At 51.1% G+C, this 18,014-nt stretch overlaps 1 protein-coding gene across 1 annotated transcript in view; it reads left to right on the top strand.

Annotated features, from left to right (window-relative positions):
* The window catches only part of TNPO1 (transportin 1), a 1,561,564-nt gene that overhangs the window by 1,106,430 nt on the left and 437,120 nt on the right, over positions 1–18,014 (top strand). The window contains exon 14 of the mRNA XM_086960799.1: positions 12,521–12,607. Coding sequence (XP_086816925.1) covers positions 12,521–12,607 — 87 coding nt within the window. The remainder of the gene's footprint in view (positions 1–12,520; positions 12,608–18,014) is intronic.

The following is an 18,014-nucleotide window of genomic DNA, read 5'->3' as shown; positions in this document are numbered from 1 at the left end:
TGTTGAGCAAGACCCAGTGCAGTCAGTGCCTCCTCTAACTGGTTCGCCTGATAGTCTTTTGGGAGACTTCTCCCAATGAAAGTTAAAGTCTCCCATTATCATCAATCTTTTATAGCGTGACCGGAGGTCGTGTACCAAAAAGGAGTCCATGAAATCTGGTGAAGTATGTGGGGGTCGGTAGACCAGGAGTATTACCAAGCATTCAGTAGCAGCATGGAATTCAACCCCTAGCACCTCGGCACCCTCCAGACCGGCGGTACTCAAAGTACGGCCCGCGGGCCAATTGCGGCCCGTTAGGCCATTCCATGCGGCCCCCGTGGAAATCAGCAGACACGAAATCGGCCCCATTTCTGTCTGCTGTAATTCCTCAGGGACGCACTGCCAGTAAAAGTATGAAAAGGGCATGCATGGACAACCAGTGTCTCGTATGCTCACCCGTCGCCCCCACCCTCATCTGCCCCTCTGGTGTCACCTGCTCACTCTGCCATTGAGGCTGTGCTGCCTGTACGTGCTGCTCACAGACAGTGAGCAGCACGTACAATTGGTGCAGGTAAAACATTGCTGTCTCTGTAGTTAAATGTATGTTTTTAAGGCCCCTGGTTAGGGTTTTAGCAGAGCCGAGACTTTCTTTCCTCATGGTGTCAGAGCAGGCACGTAGTGTAAACAGAATAAATAAAATCAGGATCCAGCAATGTCCTCACGTGAATCCATGGGCTGCGCATACCCTTTTGTTTTCAAGCATGACTTCACTTTAGGCATTTGGGATGCTACAGGCTCTCGTTTCACAACAGTGGAGCTTTGGTTTACAGGTGGAATTGGGCGAAATACAGTTTAAACACAAAGTTGTATGCATCGGAAGCAGCCCAGTAGGATAATTTTAGATAAATCCCAGCTTCCCTACTTTATGAAATTGTGTGAATGCGAGTGAAAAATGTATGTGCCTGTGTTGCGGACAATATTTCTAACATTCTTTACAGGCAATTCAGCATGCTTTTTGCATTGCTTTAGAAAGTGTATTTCTTTTCAGTCATCCAACACTACTTGTCTGAGTCGTAGAACTGATGTAGCATCAGGTCTTTTATGCTGCAGAATTGAACAGCAAATAGTTATTGGTTTTGGAACACATTAGGTAGAGTCAGAGCTGAGGGGACAAGGGCTCAGTGTGAACATAGAGGGCAGAGGCAGGATGAACCGGTAGAGGTAAGGGGAAGGAGCAGAGAAAGAAAAGCAGAGGGACTGGCAGAAAGAATAAAAGCAGAACGAGAAGCGCAATGAGCAGGTATGGAAAGGTTAAGGGTTAAGAGAAGAGAGAGAGGGAGTAGGAGCAACGTGACATGAGCGCAGAGTAAGGGTATTGCAGGTTATAAAGAACGTGATGGGGCAGGAGCAGAGTAAGGACAGGAAGAGTGGGCTGCTCTACACGTAAGGACTATATTGAGAGATATATATGAAAGGTGAGTGCCAAGTCAGGGACATGGGCAAGGAAATAGTGAGGGGTACGACAATAATGGAACCAAAAACTATGAGTTAGCAGCAGAGTGAAGGGAAGCTGTGAAGTGAAGGTGTAAAGCAGAACTGCAGGAAGTACAAAGGGACTGGCTGAACAGTAGAGTAAACCTTCAGTAGAGCGAAGGTGTACAGGCACAATGAGTGTGTAGGTGCTGAGTGAAGCAGTACGGCACAACAAGAGGGTAGGCTTAGAGTGGTGCGTTAGCGTGCAATGAGAGGTTAGGCCTAGGATGAGGTGTTGGGGAACAATAAGAGGCTAGGCAGTTTGATAGGGTATGAGGAGAGTGAAAGAAATAATGATGAATAAAATAGATAAGTGTGGCACCAAAGAGGTGTGACCAGATAGGGGTAGAGTGTGATGGAAGGAGAGCAGGAGCAGCGTTAAAAAGTCAAGGTGTGGAGAGAGTGAATGCAGGTTAAGACGTTGGGGCCAGATTAGGTACAAAGCGGAAGGCTATGAGCATAATAAAATAGAAGGGCCAGGAAATGAGTATAAGCTGAGTGAAGAGAGGTGGAATAATGAGGTTGTTGGGTCAGACAGAGAAAGCAGAGAGGTAATGGGAGCAGATTGAGATTCTAGTAATAGAAAGAGGGGTAGGGGCAGTGTGCGATGCATTTATGAGATAAGTAAAGTACCAAGGGTAAAGGGAGAGGTATAATGAGTGGTGTACAGTGCGGGTAAAACAATAGGAGAAGAGTAAAGTTGTGACAGAGCGCCAAGCTGTGGGAGGGGTCAGGAAAAAAGTGAATTATTAAGGCCAAAGTGGTGGGTAGAGGTAGGATGAGGGGATAAAGTAGAGGAATATGGCAAGAATGAAACGGTCATATGGTAGGGTCCGAGTTAGAGCGCAGGGTCAGAATTAATGCATAGGATCACAGCAGATCCTAGGCGCAGAGTCATTGAGTGTAGGGCCCAGGAGCGGACCTTAGGAGCAGAGTCATTGAGTGTAAGGCCCAGCACTCCCCAGACTTGACTCCACTCACGAGAGCACGTGGTGGTGGTGTGCATCACTGCTGCATTTTCAGCACGGAGGGTGGCCAAAAATTAAACCCAGGGCCGTCCTTGGGAGCGCTTACACGTGTTACAAGAATCTGAAAGAGACACGTTAGTGATAGATTCCTTACCTTAGAATATCACCAGGCGTCGGACTGGATCCGAAAACTTTTGCGTAGCAGTACCCTTGCGCGTCGGTAGGCGTCGTCTGCGGCTCCGCGTCAGTCGTCGGCGTCGTGGGCGCCGTGATGACGTCGTCGGAGTACTTAGACGCCGTCTCCGCGTGCTGACGTCAATTCTTCTTTTTTCCGCGCCAGCCAGCACAGATCTGGAAAGAGCAGTTACCCAAGTCACTTTTTGACTAACTTTTTGATCTCTTTTGATCATTCTTCGAAGTCTATGACTCCGATCGGTGCCGCAAGGATGCCCGGTTTTAAACACTGTGAGGAGTGCGACCGCACGATGTCGGTCACGGACCCCCACCACCTGTGTTTGACCTGTTTAGGCGTCGACCACGACGACAAGGCCTGCTCCGACTGCCGGGCCCTGTCTTCGAAAGCCAGGCGGGAGCGGTCCCGCAGGCGACTCTAACTCCGGCAGTCGGCCCCGCGCCGCGTGAGGTCCCGGTCCCACGGGAGGTCGAGGGAAAGGTCGCGGGGACGGAGCCACCACAGCTCCGGGAGTCTGCACCACTCCTCCTGGTCGAAGTCGTCGTCAGGTAAGAAGCACAAGAAGTCAAAGAGACGTCATTGCTCTTCTGACTCCCCCGGGTGTTTGGGTGACACCGCCCACGCGGCTCCTTCGGAGTCGCGTGCGTCTCGTCCCGCCCCACACCCTACGGTCCCTGTGCAGGACGCGACGCCGGAGGAGATTGAGCGCTTCCTCATGGCCATGAGGTCCCTTTCTCCTCCGACGGGCTCCGCGGCGGCTTCGTGCCCAGCGGACCCGTGTAGGGGCCGTAGCGGGTCGGGGGCTTCGACCCAGACGCCGTCGGGTGCTTCGGCCCGACGCCGCAGGGCCCCACGATCCCGACACCGCCTTCGGGCCCTGCGCCGCAAGGCCCAGCGGCTCCAGCGCCGCCGGCACCTTTGGGCCCGGTGCCGCGGGACGCCGCTGGACCTTCCTCGGGCTCTGGATCGTCACCAGTGGACCTTACGACCCCCCCGGCATCGGTCCGTCAGGTGTTACCTCCGGCGCCGTCTTCGGGCAGCGCCGCCCCCGATACCTCCTTTGCTTCGGTTCCGACGTTGGAGCGGCGCCGCTGGTCGCCGCATCCGACGCCGTTTGGAGATTTCCACTTCTACGAACCGAACCCATTGAATTACAACCCTGAGTCTCATGAGATGGGTGAAGAGTAGGATTGGGAGGGGTCTGAAGACCCTCTGACCAGGGAGTGTCAGTCTCAAGAGGACTGGGCAGGAGACCTTGGGGAGGCCAGTGGCCTGGACACCTCACCAGACACTGGTTTTGTCTCTCCTCCTACCGTGGCTTCGGAGGAGGGGGCTACCTATGGTGTGGTGTTGACGAGGGCTGCCAAGGCTTTGGGCCTTGAGCTCCCCGTCGCGGCCGTGAGGACTAACATCCTCACAGAGGTCCTTAAACCGCAGTCATGCTCGGCTGAGCCTCTGCTGCCCTTTGATGAGGCCTTGACCGACGTTCTTTTGGGCACTTGGTCCAGGCCCGCTACGGGTTCGCCTGTAGATAGGAACGTGGCCAGACGCCACCGCCCGGCTCCAGGCGACCCATGTTTCCTGTCTTCCCACCCCACCCCCGAGAGTCTGGTCATCCAGGCCTCTAATTCCCAGACCGCATTCCCGACGGCTCCACCGGACAGGGAATCCAAGAGGTATGAGAATTATGGTAAAAAGATATTCTCCTCCCTTAATTTGGGACTGCGGTCTTCCAACACCGCATGCCTCTTGGGCCTCTACACCCACTCTCTGTGGGAGACAGTGGCGGAGGTGCTGCCAGAGTGCCCGTTGGAGGTACGGGCCAAAGTCGGCCAAGCCCTTGGGGAGGGCCAAGATGCAGCCAAGTATTCAATCAGGTGTGGGGTGGATACCACCGACTCGCTAGGCAGAGCGATGGCTACGACGGTGGCGGTGAGACGCCACGCCTGGCTGAGATCCGCCAATTTTTCGGCAGATGTCCAGAACACTCTGATGGACATGCCGTTCGATGGCCGTCGCCTCTTTGGCGACAAGGCAGACCACGCGCTTGATCGCTTTAAGGACTCCAGGACTACGGCCAAGTCCTTGGGCCTCTCGGCCCCGCGCCAGCAAACGGGTGCCTTTCGCTCCTTTCGTGGCCAAGAAAGGGGTGTCCCCACACGTGCCGCCAGCCACTCGCCGCAGACTACCATCCAGCGCGGCCGTGGAAACCGCCGTGGAAGCGGTCGGGGAAACCGGCGAGGTCAGTCCACACCTTCCCCCGCAGCATCCGCCTCTAAACCCTCCTAGTCCGTGCTTTTCGGCCTATGTGACGCCAGTGGGAGGCAGGGTTCGCCATCACCACTCTCACTGGCGCACTGTCACTTCGGACAGGTGGGTGCTGCAGATCGTCCGGAGGGGCTACTCCCTACCCTTCGAGACGACTCCTCAAGCCATGCCACCGCAACACCACCGCGTATCGGGGTATCACTTGCGGCTCATGCAGGAAGAAGTTGTAGGAGAGTAGGGTCTGCAATCCTATGGTCACCCCAGATTTTTGCTTTTTGCTTCACTGGTTTACGACTTTCCCTGGCTGTGGGCCTGCTAATCAGACCCACAGCCTAGCTGTTCTCTCTCTAAATTGACAACCATGTACCTTAGGTGCATTTACCAATTGGTACTGGGCCACCTTATCAGTCCCTGTACAGCATACCCTAGGTATCCAGGGCATAGGTGTACCCAGGGCCTACCAGGGGCTGAAGCATGTATTATGCCACCCCTGGCTGGCCATCTGAACAGACACAACTGGCTGCACGACAGCTGGGGCAAGGTGGTGTAATCATCCTTTGCTGTAGATATAGTATCCCTATATCTAACCCTAAAATGGACACATATCCTCCTATCAGTCACTCCTATGGCAGGCCTTATCAATCCTGAAGGCAGAGTGCTTGGAATTATGTGAGATGGTGCTCTAGCATGAGCTGAGCCCGTTTGCAGCTTGCGGGACCAAGTCCTAATAGCTGTTCCATGATAACGCTACACCATATACTCTTAAGTGCATTATGAACCTCGCTGTCAAATGCTAACTTTGGTATAGCATTATCAAAACATGTCGAGTAAGGTGTCATACGAATTGGAATACTACCCCCTCGCCAATTCTGGCGACGGGGGTAGCATTCCACCCTTCTAGAGGGACACAACATGTATGTAACTGTGAACCCCGGTTAAAGTTAACTCGAGCCTCAGCATCACAAAATGGATGCTGCCACCACAGACACAAGTCTGACCTCCTGCTGCTGGGAGTCCTTCCAGCGAGGGAGGCTCGGACAAAGGGTTTCCTGCTTTGGGAGGTGCTAGCACCACCCCAGACAGGATTTTGTGTATTAGGTAGGACCGGGCTGAAAGGAATGAGACATGCCTAGGGCACACAAGGTGTCCCTGTGCATACTTCAGTCTATACCAGTTCCTGGGGCACTCCAGCCCCAGAGCTGGCGCAAGACCGGACAAAGGATAGGGGGTATAACCACCCCCCTTCCTGGTCCCACCCAAGGGAGGGACCTAGTCGTAGTGCAGCCCCCTTTAGCGGAATAAAGGTAGGAGCTGGTCCCATTCCCAGTTAGATTAATCTTGACAACTTCCACGAAGAACTCTTGACCTTCGACCTCCTGAACATCAGAAGACTGAAGAATCTCCCCTATGGTCAGGGAGTGACCGTCCTGCTTCGCAGGCACCATCAAGCTCCTGGGCGGTTTGCTGCAAGTCCTTCCTTCCTGGAACCCGACGACCCAGCTCGACGAGACCCGGACCTCCAGACTCCTCTGACCTCTACCCACATCCACAGCACAGCTGAGACCCGTGGGTGCGACGAGCAACTTGGAGACTGCCATCTTGAAGAAACCTGCACAGCGCTTCCAGCACGACCGCCGAGGTATCCTCGAGTGAGTGCACTGGGGTCTGAGAAGCCCCACACCGACGCAGCTCCTGCACCAAAGACCAGCCCCCCAGCATCCACGAGATCTGCGTGCCTGGTTGCTGCTTGTCCTGTTGTCTGGTCACTTGCCGGCTGGCTTGTGACCTCTGAGACGACGACCCGAAGAATTCAACACTGCTGGTCTGGTCCCCCAGACTGGCCCTTGCTTCCTTGTGAACGAGAAGCACCCCGGACCCTCCTGGTCCGCACCACGCGCCATCTTTGTTCCACCGCGTGGCCTGCACTTGCCAAGGCCTGTTGACCAGATCGACGATCCAACACCGCCAACAGCAGCAGACTACGTGGGACAGCTCGTGCCTCCAGCCTGGTCGCAGAGAACAGCTCCTGCTCCGCGCAGCTACAGAGAAAAGTGTCCCGTCCTTCACCTGACTGCGGCGACAGCACCTGGTTCCCTCCTGGTTCCAGCACCGTCACTGGCTAGTGACCGAGACTCTGTCCCCTTCCCTTTCAGGACTTCTTCCTAGTTCCATCCTTGGAACCACCGGACTCCTCCATCTGGCTGCCTGTCAGCAACTCCTTGTTTCAGGCATCACCGGGATCAACGCAGCAAACCCGACACCACTTCAGCCCTATGCACCCGCAGCCTGTGGGTTAGGTAACTAAAGCTTCTAGGTGCTGAAGTCAGTGTTCACTATCCTAGTGTTCAGGTCCACTGTTGTTTTCCCTCCATCCAGCCGGATTCGTCCGGAATCCGTAACTTTGTAAACTGTAGCATCCATAGACGTTGGTACGCATCCCGCGTGAGAGTTTCCACTCTGCACGCGAGTCCTGTGGGCCTCCTGCTCCTTACTTACCTAGTCATTAGCGTAGTCCCAGCGATCCTCCAACCTCTGGATCTCCTTACAGTGCTTTCTTTCCTTGAATTCCATTGTTTCTAGTATATGGTTTGTCGTGCCCCTAGGGCACCATTGTAAATCGTGCAACTTGAGTGTATTTTTCCGAAGAGTTTGTCATGTGCTTAGCCCTCTGACCTCATAAAGAGTTCAGAGGTGTATGTTAGTTAATAAATACTTGTTTATTTTCATAACTACCTGTGTGGTGTCCTTTCACTTGGTATTCAAGGGGTTATATGTGGTAAAACAGCTGGCTTCACATGCCAATAGAGTTTAGCCTAAGACTGCTTTGTCCATGCTACCATTAGGATAGCTTGTCTATAAGGTTGACTTACAACCAATCACCATAAGGGTTGTTTGGACTGATACAAGGTGATCACTAGAACTAGTGAGCATCATATATCAGGCCAACTTCTCACAGAAGTTTCGGCCCTCTTGGCCAAGGGGGCCATCGAGCGCGTTCCTGGGCCAGAAGTAGGACGTGGTTGCTACTCCCACTACTTTCTGGTACCCAAGAAGGGCAAAGGGGGCCTATGCCCTATCTTGGATCTGAGGAACGTCAACGGCTTCCTCCGGAAGGAGAAGTTCAAAATGCTGACTCTGGCTCAGGTCCTAGCTGCCCTCGACCCAGGAGACTGGATGGTAGCGTTGGACTTGCAGGACGCGTATTTCCACATCCCGGTCCTGCCGGCCCATCAGCGTTACCTGCAGTTCACGGTAGGCCACAAGCACTTTCAGTTTACCGCTCTCCCCTTCGGCCTTACCAGCGCTCCACGGGTGTTCACGAAGGTGATGGCGGTGGTCGCAGCTCATCTGCGCAGGTTGGGGGTCTCAGTCTTCCCCTACCTCGAGGACTGGTTTTTTAAGGCGGGCTCGCCCCAGACAGTCGTCAGCTACCTCCAGACTACGGCGGATCTCCTGCACCAGCTGGGGTTCTCCATCAATGTGCCGAAGTCACACCTGTGTCCCTCTCAGAAGCTCCTTTTCATCGGAGCGGTTCTCGACTCGGCGCAGTTTCGGGTTTACCCGCCCGAACAGCGGGTTCGGGATATACAGGCTCTGATTCCAATCTTCTGGCCTTTATCCCTGGTTTCGGTCAGGTTGACGCTGCGGCTTCTGGGGCTGATGGTCTCCTGCATCCTTCTGGTGCATCACGCACGGTGGCGGATGCGGGCTCTGCAGTGGGACCTGAAGTTTCAGTGGGCCCAGCATCAGGGCAACCTGTCCGACCACGTCCTGATCTCGGAGGGCACTGCGAGACAGCTGCAGTGGTGGCTCATGGACCGCGAATGGGTCAACGGCAGATCCCTCTCCCTTCCCCAACCGGAGCACGTAGTTGTGACGGAGGCGTCCCTCCAGGGCTGGGGAGGCCACATGGGAGAGGCGGAGATCAGAGGCCTCTGGTCTCTGGCGGAGTCCCTGCTTCATATCAACCTTTTGGAGCTCCGGGCGATTCGTCTAGCACTGAAGGCATTCCTCCCGTCTGTCCGAGGGAGTGTAGTGCAGGTGTTCACGGACAACACCACCGCCATGTGGTACTGCAACAAACAAGGCGGGGTGGGGTCGTGGACCCTTTGCCAGGGGGCTCTGCGCCTCTGGCAATGGCTGGAACATCAGGGTGTGACTCTGATGGTTCAACACCTGGCAGGTTCTCTGAACGCCAGGGCGGACGAACTCAGCCGCCGGTGCATGATGGATCACGAATGGCGTCTGAACTCGGACGTGGTGCAAGGTCTCTTTCAGCAGTGGGGAGAGCCTTGGTTAGATCTATTCGCCACCGAAGAGAACGCCCAATGTCATCAGTTCTGCGCGTTGGAATTTCCAAGGCGGCACTCGCTCGGAGACGCTTTTCGTCGCGAGTGGAGTTGCGGTCTTTTGTACACCTTTCCGCCTATACCACTTTTGCCCAGAGTGCTGAAGAAGATCAAGCGCGACCGGGCACAAGTCATCCTTGTGGCTCCGGACTGGGCACGAAGGTACTGGTATCCCGAGCTACTCAGTATGTCAGTCGATCCCCCGGTTCGTCTGCCTCTTCAGGAGGACCTTCTGTCGCAACAGCAGGGGACGGTCCTCCACCCGAACCTGTCCAGTCTCCACCTCCATGCTTGGAGATTGAGCGGCGACAGTTGAGGCCATTTGACTTGCCTCCTGAAGTCTGTAACATCATTCTGGCAGCCAGGCGTCCCTCCACAAAGTCGGTATACGCCTGCAGGTGGAATAGATTTGTGGCATGGTGCACAGCAAAGGCTGTGGATCCCCTTAATGCCCCTCTTTCTGAGGTTCTCCTCTTTCTTCTCTCTCTTGCCTAGCAGGGCTCTGCTCTGGGCACTGTCAAGGGCTATCTCTCAGCTCTTTCAGCCTTTCTGAGGCTGCCTGATCAACCTTCTTTGTTCAAGTCCCCTATCGTTAATCGATTCCTGAAGGGCATCACTCATACGTTCCCTCCTGTTCCCTTCGTGATGCCTCAGTGGGACTTGAACCTCGTTCTTACGTTTCTGATGTGCGCTCCCTTTGAGCCACTTCACAACTGTCCTCTTCGCCTTCTCTCTTTGAAGACTGCCTTCCTGGTAGCCATCACCTCTGCCAGGAGAGTGAGTGAGCTCCAGGCTCTATCTTGTAAGCCTCCTTTCCTTTCAGTCCATCCGGACAAGGTTGTTTTACGAACGAGGCCCTCCTTCCTACCCAAGGTAGTCACGGCCTTCCACATTGGGCAATCCATCACCTTGCCTACCTTCTTTCCACCTCCGCACCCCTCGAGAGAGGAAGAGAGGCACCACCGTCTGGACCCAAAACGTGCGCTCTCATTTTATTTGAATCGCACACAACAGTTCCGGGTGGATGATCAACTCTTTGTTGGATACGCGGGCGCTAAGAAAGGGAAAGCGGTGCACAAGCGGACCATCTCCCGGTGGATCATCTTGTGCATCCAGGCGTGTTACTCCTTGGCTAAGAAGGAACCCCCTGTTGGGCTGAGGGCTCATTCCACTCGAGCCACAGCCACTACCACTGCCTTGGGCCGAGGTGTGCCCTTGCAGGACATTTGCCAGGTGGCTACGTGGGCCTCGCTGCACACGTTTGCGCGACATGATTGCCTGGACAGGCAAGTCCGGAGGGATGGCTACTTTTGCCGTTCCGTCCTCCAGGACTTTCTGGTGTGATTATTGGTTCGCAGACCCACCACCACGGGGTTGGTATTGCTGGGGTATCTATTCTAAGGTAAGGAATCTATCACTAACGTGTCTCTTTCAGATGCACAAGTTACTACTTGTGTAACAATATATCTGTAAGAGACATTAGTTGGTGATAGATTCCTTACCGACCCACCCATGCTCCCCCTTCTGCGAACCATTATCTAGGGCTAAGGTCATCCCCTTCAGGGCCCTAGTTTCATGGCACCAGTGTTGGTTTTTGGCATGGCTCTGCGCTTCTGGCGCGGAAAAGCTGTGTCTAAGAACTGACGTCAGCACGCGGAGGCGGCGTTTAAGTACTCAGACGACGTCATCACGGTGCCCACGACGGACGCGGAGTCGCAGATGACGCCTACCGACGCGCAAGGGTACTGCTACGCAAATGTTTCCGGATCCAGTCTGACGCCTGGGGATATTCTAAGGTAAGGAATCTTTCACTAACTAATGTCTCTTACAGATATATCGTTACACAAGTAGTAACTTGTGCTTCACAGCCCTGGGACCCACAAACACGGTACATCAACACTTTTCAAAACAAGACAAAGATGGAAAACTATGGTCAGAAACTCAGATCCCAGTAAAAAAAAAAAAATATTGACAGTATTTATTCGGGGTACATACATACATGTATCACATTTTGAATGCCTAGTAATTTTTTGAAAAGGGGGTGATTTTTCTTTTTACCCTGCCCCCACTGACACCTCCCCTCCCACCGACCCCGCCCCCATCGCTCAGGTCCATCTGTTCGGCCCTTGGCCACAAGCGAGACTGCAATTTTGGCCCCCGAGTAAACTTTGTGAGTACCTATGCTCCAGACTTTCTGCACAGATTCTTTCTACTTTCAGGCAACTGTTATATAGGAACGCAACTCCTCCTCCTTTCATAATACTTGCTCGATTTTTGCAAATGGCCACAAAATTAGCAGGTAAAGAGGCCACCAGATCGGGAGTGGAAGACTCCTCAAGCCATGTTTCCGTAACTCCCATGATATCCAATTCCCCTTCCTGCAATACTGAAAAGATCACTAAATTATGTTTTTGCAGAGAGCGAGTGTTAAGTAGCGCAAAATTAAGGCTCTCTGCTGGGTCCCTTCTATTACACTCACGGCTCGGGATGGTGTGAGAAGAGTTAAGCAGCTCTTCCCGACGTAGGTCCATGGTAATTGCATGACTAAGCTGTAGTTTGCTGTGATTCAATGCCAAAAGTGCGGACCTGGAATACGCCATGCAGGGGCCAGGGGTTGTGGCCCCTGGTCCCGGTAGGTCGCGGACGGGCGCAGACGGGCTTGCCTCTGGCGCGCTTGCACTGACAGGTTTAAATAGCTGACGAGCATGGCCGCCTCGCCACTAGAACGCTCCCCAAAATGGCACCTGCAAATGTCCCTTCCTACCCCTAAGATGGCGCTGAAGATTGGGTAGCGAATCTAAGAGTCCCGCTAAAGCAGCAGGTGAGTGAGTAAGTCAGGTGCCTGAAGGATATCCATATTTTGAGGAATCTGTGGGGTAGTGTCCATCAGAAATATTGTCACTGAAGGCAAGCACATTTTCAATTCCCCAGGTGTTAGTTACCAATATGCTTTGCAATTGAACCATCTACAGTAAAACTGCAAATGGAGTTGTTCATATGTTTATGACCCCTACTCACGTTTCTGCACTTCAGATGATCGCATCTCCTACATCACTCTCCTGATCCAGTATTTTTAATTCTGTAAAAGGGGACAACATTTGTATGACCATGCTTTCTTTAATAGTTAACATGCACATTACATTTTAGAATTACAGAACGTAACGAATAACACAGGTGACTTGTGTTATTAACAATTGGAGTATGATCTGCTTTCTTCCATCTCTATGCAGGAGTATATACAGATGCTTATGCCTCCACTTATTCAGAAATGGAACATGTTGAAGGATGAGGATAAAGATCTTTTCCCATTGCTTGAGGTATGTTAAGTGAAAAGTTAGCTTGATGTACTGATTTCTAACAGTTATATGTATTGTATTTTTTCATGTTTTTCATTTGAGCTGTCCTCCATGTTGAATGCTATGCTAAGTGGTGCTGATGTTGTGCTTGTTTGTTTCATAATTATACATTTGTCTTATTCTATCCCTTGTCCTGAGTTAATCTAAATAAAGCTTCAACAAGCTGGTAAAATGGGATTTCCTGGATGTACAGATACCAGTAATGTGCCAGGACCCACCAACCGTAGAGGATGCAGTGTGGCAAGTGGAATGCATTGTCTTTTTGTACAAGAGGACTCATTAATAATTCAATTGAAAGCTCCTGTTCGGAGCTGGAAATTAAAATATCTTGAAAACAAGGAAGTTAATGTAATTTAGCTTTCCAGGGCAAAACATAGCAAGCTTTGTGGAGACAGTCAATATCGATTGATTTTTTTCTTTTTTTACACATGCTTGGCTCATGAACTTTGCTTATTTCAAAGGTTCATTCTTCTTTTGTAGAAGATCAAGTGGTAAGAAACTTCAAATGGGACTAATTATTGCAAAGAGACTCATTTACAGGGACAGAGTTTTTATCCTGTAAAGTTTGTGTAATATGTACCTGATATAATTTCAAAAAGATAACCATTTTTCTCCAGCATTGGGGTGTCTTTCATAGATTCACATGCCTGAATCATTCCCCGTCGTCTGAGTGTGAGTCCCACGGTACATTAAAAAGAAATAATTATGCCATAATAACCAAAAAACCTTGGTAACATAAAACCAGGAAGTAATGTAGCCCTAAGCTACAAGGAAAAAAACTTCCACACCTATGACTATCATAGTCATTATATATAGTCCAAACTGCAGCCAATCAGGCGACAGCACCCACCAGAATGTTCTCCTCAGAGGCTCAGGCTCTCAGATTTTCTACTGCACGTCGTGTGAAGGGAGTCTCCCTGAGCACTGCTCAGTACTTCTTTTGTTCTGGAATTTTTTCACTTCAGAATGGCATCTTCTAAGAAATCACTCTTTAGACCTTGTGAATCCTGTGGGAAGCTCCGGTTGTTCTCTGAATATCCCCACAAGAAGTGCATTTATTGCCTTTATCCGGATCGTGATGTGAGAGATTGTAAGATCTGCAGGACCTTCCCTCAGAAGACCCTCAGAGATAGAGAAGGGTGCCTTCTTCTGTGGCTACAGAAGATTAAAGACCAGGATAACATTTTATCTGAGGTGGGAAGTATTTCCTCTTGCTCATCTAAATCCTCTAGGAAGAGGTTGGCTGAGGAAGATGTGTCTTCTCCTGGGGCTAAGGTTAGAGAAAAGTTCAACACTCTAAGGTTTCTGACTTGCCTTCTTCCTCATAAAAGGCTCCTCCACCTTCAAAGTCTAAAGCCCTGCCTTCTTCTCCCGCGAGAAAGACTGGAAAATCTCTGGCGTCAAAAAGACTTCCTGGGAAAAACTTACCTCAGAAAAAAGCTCCTCCATCGACGATCATCGTCAACGCTACTTCTTCGTCGACTGTGACGTTCTCGTCGCCGAGACCCAAGATGATTATATCATCAGCTTCATCTCCTTTGACGGTAGTCTCTGTCTCAGTAAAGCCCATTTCATTGACGAAAGAGATTTCATCTATCGTTGGCTCTACGTCGACGGCAAAAGTTAAGAAGATCCCGTTGACGGTTCCATCAGCGGCGACCGCTTCGTCAGCGTAGACTGCCTCATTGACGGTTGCCTTGTCGTAGAAAACAACTTCGCCGTCGATGACCTCCTCGCCGACTAAGATTGCCTCGTCAACGAAAACAGCTGCCTCAACGGTTACTTTTCTGACACCAGCACCGACGACGGCGATAACGTCGACGGCCCACTCGGCGATGCCTCTTTTGTCTTCCTGCACGGAATTGCATGTTTGGTCTGCTGCAACGGCCACTGCCTCTTCTGCACCGCCTACGACAACGGCTACTTTGCTACAAAGACAAGGCTCTTCCTTGGAAACCCTCTCTCCATTGCATGTCTCCCCTCAGCAGGTACCTCTTGAGCTGCTATAGCAATTGCTGGACTCCTGGGAGGATGAGTCCGAAGAGGACGACAGATTCCGTACTGCCAGAAGTCCTTCGGAATTGCTGATTAAGTATCTGGATGAAGACTCTTTCCCTGTACCTCCAGCTTCTTAAACGGTTGCAACAGCACAGATGCCCTTAGCCTTGCTAAATGATCTGCAATACATGTTGGACGATTATTATCGCCAGTTTCCTTCTTATGAAACGGCAGCGTCTGTTTTGGCAACGCCCATGCCTACAGCTTCTACTTCTTCTTTAAGGTCTCCTAGACCACCTTCTCGGTACGTCTCATCATTCCCATAATGTTAACACCACTGATGATGACAGGAAGGATGGAGAAGTGGATGATAGGTCTATTCTAACGGAGTGGGACGATTATCAAATCCGAACACTGTCGCCTTCAGCTCCAGCTCCCGTTGACTCTCCACCGGTAGACATTGGAGGCTTTCATCTCCTTATGGAGAGGGCTACACAAAGGTTTCTCATACCTATGGAGACGAAGAATAATGACTGCTTTCTCTATGATTTTAAGGACCAGCCACAAAAGCAGATACGGACCATTCCTATTGTAGACTTCATCTGGAAGGAAGATTTGAAGGTCATGGTAGCACCTGCTTCCCTTCCTGCGGTCCTGCCTCGATTAGAGAAAAAAAGAGGCACCAAGCAAATCACCTGCATGCCTTATAGGCCAACCGAAAGCTGACTCGGTCAAAGCCCAACTGGCACAGAGAAGTGCCAGGAACCCATCGTCTCCTATCACAGCTCCGCCAGATAGGAACTGCAGGTGGCTGGATTCTATTGGGAAGAAAGTTTCCACCATGGCAGCAATGACCGTACGTACTGCAAATTCCCTAGCCATATTAGGGATATATGACAGCAAGATGTGGTCAGACATCACCCCCTACATTAACATGCTGCCGGAACATTTTAAGTCTGAGGCTTTGAAGATCTTGCAAGAAGGGGAGCGTACTTCTGAGGAAATAATAGACGCAGCCGTGGATGTCGCATCCACAGGATTTAGACAGCTAGCTGGTGCGGCTGTACTAAGGAGACATGGTTGACTGAAGTCTACATCTTTTCGCCAAGAAGTTCAAGCGAAAGTACTTGACATGCCGTTTGATGGAGAATCACTCTTTGGTCAGCATATTGATGAGGCCTTCAGGGTATTGAAAAGGACACAAACGGCAAGATCTCTTGGTGGCCTTCAATTTCGCAAGCAGTCCTTTCGGGGTGCCAAATGGCGTGGACCTTTCTCCAATAGAGGAAGTTACAACCAACAAATGTCATATCAAGCCACACAAGGTAATCCGAGATATCAGTCCTACAGGCAGCAGTCATACGGACAGCGAAATACTTCCTACTCACACGCAAAAAGGAAGCCTTACTACTGTGAACGGGATTCAGCTAAAAAACAATGAGATCCGCCACCTGCCACCATTTCTGCCGTCCCCCATTAAAAGTTGGAGGAAGAATATCCCAACTTTACTCGAAATGGTCCGATAACACATCAGACAGGTGGGTCCTGGACATAGTGGCTAGAGGCCATGTTTTGGAATTCATAAAGATTTGTCCAAACTCTCCTCCCAAAGACCCACCTCCTGCTCATCTCAAGGAGCTGTTTTCCCATATAAATTTGATGATTCGGAAAGGAGCGATCGAAAGCGTCCCTTGTTTACAAAGAGAAACAGGATTTTATTAGAGATTTTTCCTGATAATGAAAAGGTCGGGAGAATGACGCCCCATTCTCGACCTTCACTCCCTCAACAAATACTTGAAAAAAATATCCTTACGGATGTTAACACTTCAAGAAATCCTCCAACTCCTTTCGGCAGGGGATCACATGGCCACCCTCGACCTCCAAGACGCTTATTTTCATGTGCCGATCCTACCCAGACACAGGAAATTCTTACAGTTCAAAGTGGCTGGCAGGGACTTTCAGTTCAGAGTCCTTCCTTTTGGACTAAGGTCAGCACCCCATGTGTTAGCAAAAGTACTAGCTCCGGTGGCCGCACACCTTCGTCTAGAAGGCATTCAAATCTTCCCATACTTGGACGACTGCCTTATCAAGGCGAATTCCCTTCCAACTGCAAGTGCACACGTTCAGAGGTGTCTATCACTATTCCAATCTCTGAGACTCTTCATCAACTTCGACAAATCTCATCTGGTTCCATCACAAGGAAAGACCTTCTTGGGAGCCACGTTAGACACCCAGCTCACTCAGGCCTTTGTCTAAAAGAAAGCCAACACAAGATCTGCAAGCTTGCTCGCCTATTGCAATCAAAAGAGTGTGTTTCAGTCCGACTATTCGTCTTTTCTAGGGATGATTTCTTCCTGCATCCCCTTGATACCCAACTGCCGTCTCAGAATGAGGCCTTTGCAAGAGGAACTCAACCTCCAGTGGTTGCAGATTTCATGCTTGTTCGACAATGTCATACGCATCAATCCTCGGATGCGAGAAGCCTTCCTCTGGTGGACTCCGGTGAACAACGTACAAGGAGGTGCATTCCTGGCAGAGGTGCCAAATTTCACCATCACCATGGACGCTTCCCTTGAAGGATGGGGGGCACACCTTCAGGGAATGACTGTCAATGGCAAGTGGAGCGTCCTTCAAAAGTAGTGGCATATCAACCTTCTGGCGTTGGGAGCCATTTTCTTGGCCTTGAAGTCCTTTCAAACGGTCATTCTCGGAGCTTCAGTACTAATTCGGACAGACAACACTACGAGTATGCATTACTTGAACAAGCAGGGAGGGACGAAGTCGGCACTGCTCTCTCAACAAGCCCAGGAGTTCTGGGACTGGGTGATATGTCACAAGATCAATCTTTCAGTTGTTCATGTTATGGGGGTCTCCAATGTCCTAGCGGATTCCCTCAGCAGATCAAAAATATCCAACCCGAATTGGAGCTGCATCAACCAACATTGAAATGAGTCTTTCGGGAGTGGGGCCATCCCGATCTGGATCTGTTTGCGACCAGTCAGAACCGCAAATGCCCATACTTTGCAAGCTGGCTTCCCCACAAAGACTCATGCGGGAATGCGCTTTCGATGAATTGGTCACAAATATATGCCTACGCCTTTCCTCCGATTCCGTTGGTTCCCATAGTTATCCGCAAAATGAAGAAATAGCCTTGCTGCCTGATTCTCATTGCTCCCAGATGGCCTGCCAATTCTGGTTCACTGAGCTTCTCCTCCTCTCAGAGTGCAATCCCATTCAGTTTCCACCAATACTGAACCTTCTGTCCATCCAGAACGGACAGATCTGTCACCCGGACCCAGCATCCTTGAAATTAGCAGCCTGGCTCCTCAACATCTTGAATTCGCACACCTAAATATTCCTGCGGACTGTC

This window comes from Lissotriton vulgaris, chromosome 3_1 (genome assembly GCF_964263255.1).
Source record: "Lissotriton vulgaris chromosome 3_1, aLisVul1.2, whole genome shotgun sequence".
In the NCBI taxonomy this organism is placed as follows: domain Eukaryota; kingdom Metazoa; phylum Chordata; class Amphibia; order Caudata; family Salamandridae; genus Lissotriton; species Lissotriton vulgaris.
The sequence above is the reverse complement of the archived record's forward strand: the minus strand, read 5'-3'. Positions and strand labels throughout refer to the sequence as shown.